The sequence below is a fragment of the Sinocyclocheilus rhinocerous genome, unplaced genomic scaffold (assembly GCF_001515625.1).
Source record: "Sinocyclocheilus rhinocerous isolate Xijiao unplaced genomic scaffold, SAMN03320098_v1.1 scaffold293, whole genome shotgun sequence".
Lineage (NCBI taxonomy): Eukaryota > Metazoa > Chordata > Actinopteri > Cypriniformes > Cyprinidae > Sinocyclocheilus > Sinocyclocheilus rhinocerous.
Window position 1 is genome coordinate 526,906 of NW_015643297.1, and position 8,187 is coordinate 535,092.

At 35.6% G+C, this 8,187-nt stretch overlaps 1 protein-coding gene across 1 annotated transcript in view; it reads right to left on the minus strand.

Moving 5' to 3' along the window:
- The window catches only part of LOC107757290 (PHD finger protein 19-like), a 22,682-nt gene that overhangs the window by 12,039 nt on the left and 2,456 nt on the right, over window positions 1-8,187 (minus strand). The window contains exons 2-9 of the mRNA XM_016574732.1: window positions 6,066-6,147; window positions 5,753-5,848; window positions 3,887-3,981; window positions 3,635-3,783; window positions 2,002-2,097; window positions 1,475-1,543; window positions 496-512; window positions 222-330 (exon numbers count right to left, since the gene is read on the minus strand). Coding sequence (XP_016430218.1) covers window positions 222-330; window positions 496-512; window positions 1,475-1,543; window positions 2,002-2,097; window positions 3,635-3,783; window positions 3,887-3,981; window positions 5,753-5,848; window positions 6,066-6,147 — 713 coding nt within the window. The remainder of the gene's footprint in view (window positions 1-221; window positions 331-495; window positions 513-1,474; window positions 1,544-2,001; window positions 2,098-3,634; window positions 3,784-3,886; window positions 3,982-5,752; window positions 5,849-6,065; window positions 6,148-8,187) is intronic.

An 8,187-nucleotide genomic window follows, 5' to 3' on the forward strand; every position in this document is an offset into this window, starting at 1 on the left:
GTATATATATATATATATATATATATATATTAAATATTTATATATTATTATCATGATTATAAAATGTATTTTTAATAATAATTCAAATTTTAAATTATTAAAAAAATATATATTTGTAATAATTATGTTTTTTTTTAATAAATAAAAAATAGAAAAAAATGTATTCAAAGTCCACGCATTACTTCATTGAGAGAAAACAAACGGAAAACATTTCTTCTTACTTGCTTTTATAGTTGTTGAGGGCATCAAGAATATACTGGCCCCGTTCAGACTGAGGGGTGTTGGAGAGCTTGAAGGGGAAGAAATAGGTAAGAAAGTCTTTGAGAGAAACTGATTGTATGATATGGTGTTTTATTATGAGACATTTCCTTCGCTGGTGCCTTGAGCTGCCATGTTTCAATGAAGACAAATGAAACCCACAGGCTTTGCTGTAGTTGTTAACTCTTCCATAAAGAGAAGTGTGAGCAATTTAGCAGTGCTGTTTTCTCAGATTACACTCGACAACAAACAAGCTGTTAGAATGACAAGAGATGATGCACAACAACAAAAAAACTGGCTAATTTTCACTACCCATTTCTCTCAAAGGAACTGCTTTTCAGTACCTAGCAATTACAGCAATCGTCTACAGTCAAATCTCTAGCACTGTTTTTATTTGGTTTTAAATGTCTTTGAAGGTGAAGTGTGTCATTTTTGCACAACTAGTGGCACAAAATGGAATGGCATGTTTATAGTTACTAGAACAGTGGTCACCAACCTTTTTAGGCCCAAGATCCCTGACCTCGGCCTTTATGAAAGACAAGATCTACCTATTGAAGAATTGATAGAAAAAGACATCCCAGATTTTACTTCAAATTTGAGGCCTTTTACTTAGTATTTTAATTAGCGATGCGCCGATCATAGCTGATTCATAATTCAGATTTTTTTTCTTTCTTTCTTTCTTTTTTTTTTTTAACCTGCAAATTGGATTCTGATACTGATACTGATTTTTAAGCCAATTTATTTATTGGCTATTTGCTTTATAACAAACAAACTGGCTTTAAACAAAAATATCTAGCCATTTGAAATTAGAGGCAACAACATTAAATAGAGCTCCGTTCTGTTCACAAGGCCACGTCCGTTTTAACACATCAGACTTTTTAAGAAGGATAAAGCTTAAATCTGAACCGAGACTGGCTTCATACCTAAATATCCAACACATCCAGCTCACTGAATTTCAAGAGTAATCCCCTGCTATCATAAGAAATCCTCTCAGCACCAAATCTTCGTTTCAAATAGCTATTTCCCATTTGGGACAAAAAGCAAGAATCAATGTCCAGACAAACTCTACTCTAAAAAAAAAAAAAAGCACTTGAGAGAAAAAGCTCAGGATGGATCTCCGGCCCGCATCAATCACATCCGACACTTTGACTATATAATTCTGACACGGATCTGGGTGCAATCACTTGCGAGGGGGAAAAGAAGAGCTGCCATTTACCATCTGAGCGCCAGCCGCTTGATGTATTCCACTCCTTTATTGCACACCGCACAAATGAACAAGTGAAACCTATGACAGAAAAGACAGCAAAAAAATTGAATCATTTAAATTACACACCTTGGAGAGAAAAATTGTTAAAAATCCCCTAACGCATGTAATCTCGCTTGTGTGCGATGCTGCATTAAGGAGATTTATACATCATCTGAAAGCTGAATACATAAGCTTTCCATTGATGTATGGTTAGTTAGGATAGGACAATATTTGGCCGAGATACAACTATTTGAAAATCTGGAATTCTCCACTTTCAAGTTGTGCCTAAAAATACCCCTCAGCCATGACAAAATCACTGAAAAGATCACTTTAATTATATTTAATGATATAAAGCCAATTGCTTTTCAGGGAAGTTCATAGATTTGAGGGGAAAGATGAGAAATCCATACTAAAGGATGGCGGAATATTGATGCAAAGATGCAAGTTCTTTTGTTGTGATAAATTCGGTGATAAATGTAGCCCTGTACAGTACATACCTATCTCCGAACATCATGGACTCCTGTAGGCACTGCGTACACGCCTCATGAAACCACTGCTCACAGCGAAAGCACTGCAGCATTTTCAGATACCACCTGATGGGAAAATCAGAGAATAAGAAATGAACTGTCGAATATTTCTTATCAGACACAAAACACAAAGACCTAAACAGACCAATTACATTTCAGTATAAACAAAAATAAAAGCAAGCAAAACTGGTGGAGTGATGGAGTTATGCTCAAACCTTTTTCTTTCCATTTAGATGGTGTGTACAGAACAGCGGCAATAGCAAAACCATTAGCACAGCATTACCAAGATGTTTCTAGAAGCTTTATGTCTAGTAGGAATAATACGAATGGCACCAATCCCATTTTTAGAGACTAAGCACAGTAATAATATTTTGGTTTTGATAATCACTAATACAACACTTGTATTTTTAGTAATGCTGTAATACAATACAGTTGGGTGGATGACATGAGGGTAGCATGTTTAATATTTTCATGAACTGAACGATAACATCAAATACAGATCACGATAGCTGATCACAAAGGCATCATAAAAATGTAAATACATCATTTCCTTTCTATTTCAGTAAAATAATGTACTGGGTAAGAGATTTGAAAGAGGAATCATATCATTTTGCATAATTATGTTAGTAAATACTCATATAACAAATAAGTGTTATTTTAGTATTATTTTGATAATATTACCGTATTTATTAATATTTTGAACTGGCTTCTATTTTTATATTTTCAGTTTTTTATTTGTTATACTTGTCATTTTTATTATTTTTTATATTTCTAATCATTTTTATTTCTAATAGTTTTTTAGTATTTCTGTTTAGCTTCAGTTCATTTTTATTTCCGCATTAGTTTTAGTAATTGTAGTACTTTAACTTATTTTAATACAGTTTGTTGACAAGATAACATTTCTAAGCTTTATATACCTAAGCTTTAAAATACTTTTAATATTACCTTTAGGTTTTTCATCTTTTATTTATATTTTATTTTTTCACCTTCATTTTAATTATTAATAAAATGATTTTAAATAGTTTTAGTTTTTAGTAGTTAACAATAAAAACACTGCTCTGGTTATTGTCACTGCAAGTAAAACATAAAATGTATAACTTACGTTTAACTTTCTGAACTCTATTCAGTGTCACAGCGCACTTATAAAGCCAACTGCTTTAATAATAATCCGATGACTAATGTTACGAAGCAAAGTAGGGACTGTTTATTTTTCAACAATCTTGTGACAGTCCCTGTTCTGTTGTTGGTTGCATAACACATACAATTTTGTTTTGATCAAAATAATTGTGCTGAGCGAGCAGACAGCAACCGAGCACACGAGGCAGAGATGTGTGAGTGCATTTGTCACGTTCTCCTCACTGCTTTTACTTCACTGAAACACACAAACAAACCACTTCACTACAATTAATCAAACATCCCAGTGCTTTCAAACAATGTGACAGATGTTATGCCCAGTACATTACAGTTTTGCGTTCCTGTGCGCACACTACACTGAATCAGTTAATAATACAGGGGGCCTAATGCCTAGACCTCTAGCAGGAAAAGAAATCAAGCAAGGAAGAGAACAAAAAGAAAGGAAATAGAAGACACGAGGCAGACTCACTCTCCAGGTCCTCCACAGTAGCAGTAGCACTGCTGCTGGTTCGTACGATGCAAAGAGTCCCACTCCAGCTCCTCTGGATTATAGGGCAGCACCTGCTTCATGGCCTGCAGCGCTTTAGAAATTGGCCCTTTTTTCAGAGCTCCCCCTTTCTGCCACATAAAGAAACACACGTCAGCAACATGGCCTCCCTGATCCCCATTCATTTACATGGAAAGAGAAAATAGTGTATATGCACGGATATGAAAGACTTACTCTCACAGCTAAAGCAAAAATGCACTTCCTGCAGAACCATGGAGAAAGGTCAGCTGAGCTCTCCACTGGGGGCAAGTGGCAGAGCTGGTGATAGCCTGAAGATGCAAGGCAAGCATGTGGAAGTACGGCGGACAAATGTAAAAAAAAAAAAAAAAACAGATCAACTCAGACCCATTCAGATGTGTAAATATGAACAGCAGAGCTAAAGTTGACACTAATCCTTGAGACTTCAGAGAGCCACTTCTGCGTCTCCAGCGAGTCATTACTGTAGAGCGGTCTTACCAAACCCCCTTAAAGTCATCAAAGACACCCAGAATAGTTCTCTATTTGCTTTGTAGACGCTATGGCATTTATAATGCAAGTTGTACCACATTTTCCACTCCAGTTTTTTTTAAATACATTACCACAAGTACATGTTAATCAGTTTTATCCATAGGCAGAAGGGTCCCCCAGCCGTTGCATCATGCAAGAAGTCATAGCAACTTTTATATTACTAGATTTCGACATTTTCTGAAGAAACTGCGAGTGCTGCAGAGCCGTAACCACCACAGACATTGAATAATCAGATATGGCTAATTCGTCCCCCCAATATTTGCTAATCTTGATGATGCTTTGCATCACTGTTTGTTGTTAGCATGACAATAACAGCATGCTATAACTGTTCACAAAAGCTGAGGGCAAGTTCTAACAATCAGTTGATAGAGTGCAAGATAAGAAGCTATTAGCCGGACATGAAATATTTTGCTTTTGTAAACCATTTTAAGATAGAAATGTGAAACGACCGACAGCAATACTGTCCAATTTGGCCTTTGTGAATCATGAATGTGATGAAACAAGAAACATTCACAGATTTCAGGCATAAGATATTAGGCATAAGATTAAATGAGCAATTCACTGCTGACAAGAAGGGCTTTTAATGAACGTTTGCTGTCTATGCAGTAGAAATTAGCTTTTTTTGGTAAATCTGTGCTAACACAGAAGTAGCAGAGATGCAGAAGTATGATCTGTAGTCTTCACAAAAGCCCTGGAGCTGCCAATAGTATGCAGAATGACACATTTTACGTCATTTATTATTTGCAAATAGTTCAAATGCATTACATTACAATAAAATGAAAAAAAAAAAAAAATTAACATTTGTTTAGTCACCCCCCCCCCAAGAAATGGATATGGATATGGGCTTGAATTTTAGGTTGCCAGGGTGTGGCTATGTAGTTGGTAGGACATTTTGGGTGTATGCTAGGTGGTTGACACCAACAGAATAACCATCAGCCATTCCACCCAAACCCACATAAAATAATTTAAATTATTATTATTATTTTAGATGTTCTGTAATATATTCATTTAACACAATAAATTACTATCATTTAACTTCGTCAAATAAATTATTTGCCCCTAAATTAATAATAATAATTATTATTATTATTATTTAGGGGGAGGGACATGCTCATTGTAGAAAGCATTCACTTGACAAAATTATGTTATTATTACTATTATTATTATCATCATTAATAATTATAATAATTGGATATTTTATTGGACACATTTGTATCTACCTCTGCAAGATGAGTCATTCATATTTTGTTTTCCTGGAGGAGAGAAAATCTAAATCTAAATTTGTTTGTCTGCTAACAGTCAGCTGTACATTCGGTGTACATTAGCATACAAATGATCTCAAATCTCAAATCCTTAACCCTAAGAATGAGTTATACAAGCATCACTAATCGAGTTTCTGAGTTACTAGTTCTTTAAAATGAATCACTACATTCTCCAAGCAAAAACAAGCTGTTTTACTGCGATGTATGCAGGTTTTGTGTGTTACGTGATGAGCTAGAATACAGGCAGTGCCCATGTCTGCCTCAGACTCACCTATTCCACACTTTCCACAGATAAGAATTTCATTACCAGGAACCAGAGACATGTCAGAACACACTGAGCATTTGGGTTCTTCCCCAGGGACACCAGCTGTGCGAGAAAACGAGAGAATAAAGCTTCAGTTACCTCGTCACAAAGCAGTAATACCATACTGTCACACACACACACACACACACACACATCTCATAGGACACACTGACATTTCAAACCAAATATCTGCTTTCTAGCTTGCTGATGAATTTTTGCTGCTTCTTCTGAAATTAAAAATCCTGGGTTTGTACGATGCATATTCCACTCAACCTCTTACCATGCTGTATATCTTTCCAAAGCACCCAGAACTTGGAGTTGTCTTCAAACGTCACAAAGCAATTCTGTTTTGAGGTGCTCACCTATAGGGGAAATGGAATAAGGAATGTATGTATTGTGAAATGCAAACATAAAACTGTAATAAACATGAATATATATTTGATTTCATGATTATAGAACGTTCTATCAGGTCATGAACATCTCTTGTATGTTTCCTCCTGGGACCCAGCAATTCATTTTTGTCCTCTGCAGGGGACATAGATTTTTGGCACTTTCAATTGGCACAGTTTTATATATCTGGTGTATCTTAAAGTGGGCATCCTGGGCTTTCAAAGCACAGTATGATTTTCTTTCTCAAGAAAGACATGTCCCTTTTTTAATAATGTTCTTTGTAAGGTACATCATGTCTTTTCACATTGAACAGGGTAAAAATGAACAATATTCCAATTAAATATGACATTTAGCAATTTGACACAAATAAATGGTTACAATATTTTTCCATTGAAAGTTGTTCATATAAAAAATGCACATCAAAACTGCAATTTTTCCATATGTTTACACAAATTATGAAATTCATCAGAAAAACAAATGGCAAAGTCTGATTTATCTGTTTAAACTGAAATTTAGAAAAAAATATCTATTTTTGAAGGAATAGTTAAATAAATTGGCTTAAAATGTACTCACCTTCAGGCCATCCAAGATGTAGATGAGTTAGTTTCTTCATCAGAACAGATTTGGAGAAATTTAGCATTACATCACTTGCTCACCAATGGATCCTCTGCAGTGAATGGGTGCCGTCAGAATGAGAGTCCAAACAGCTGATAAAAACATCACAATAATCCACAAGTAATCCACACGACTCCAGCTGATCAATTAATGTCTTGTGAAAAGCTGTGTTTATAGGAACCAAATTCATCAAGGAGGCATTTTAACTTTAAACCATTGCTTCTGGACAAAATACAAGTCCATAAACCATGATAATGCTTCCTTCAGTGAAAAAGTCCATCAAATCCACCAACATATTTGTTTAGAACTGTTTTGGACTGTTTTTGCTTGTAAATGGTGCTTGATTTGTGCATATTTCTCTCCTGACTCAGACGAGACAAGTTTTTCCCTGGAGAAAGCAATTTTATGGATAGAGGACTTTAGAGTTATTTTAGCCGTGGTTTGAAGTTAAAAACATCTTAATGATGGATTTGTTTATTACAAACATGCAGCTTTTCACTTAACAAGACATAAAATCAGGGGTCACCAAACTCGGTCCTGGAGGGCCGGTGTCCTGCAGAGTTTAGCTTAACTTGCCTCAACACACCTGCCTGGAACTTTCAAGTATACCTAGTAAGACCTTGATTAGCTGGTTCAGGTGTGTTTGATTAGGGTTGGCCCTCCAGGACCGAGTTTGGTGACCCCTGCATTAATTGATCGACTGAAAGATTTCTTGTGGATTATTGTGATGTTTTTATCAGTTGTTTGGACTCTCATTCTGATGGCACCCATTCACTGTAGAGGATCCATTGGTGAGCAAGTGATTCTCCAAATCTGTTCTGATGAAGAAACAAACTCATCTACATCTTGGATGTCCTGAAGGTGTGTAAATGTTCAGCTAATTTTCATTTTTGGGTAAACTATTCTTTTAAACTCAACTAGAAATCAAATTTGAACTTAAAACACTTTTATTGTGCATAATTTGACGGCCAGACTTAATGTTCCAGATGTTGGGATTACAAAGAAATTAAAAAATCCAAAGATAATAACATTTAGAAACTGTAATATGGATCACCGTGTATGGATTGGCCTGAGGGTGAGTACATTTTCAGCAAATTTTCATTTTTGGATGAACTATTCCTTTAATGCTGCAAGCATTTTTATAAAAAATTTTCCATTGGAAAAATATAACAACTTAATTCCAATTCTTCATGTTTCCATGTTCCAGGAGGATATACAGTGTTGTGTGTGCAATAAAAAAAGAGATGTTCAGTGCATTCATTTCAGGTGTATATAAACGTCTACAGCAGTGTTACTCATTGCGCGGCTCACGAGCCGAGCCTCATGCGGCTCGCCAAGCTTTACTTTGTGGCTCGCATGGCAGTAAATAATACGATGATATGATCATGCAGTCAATA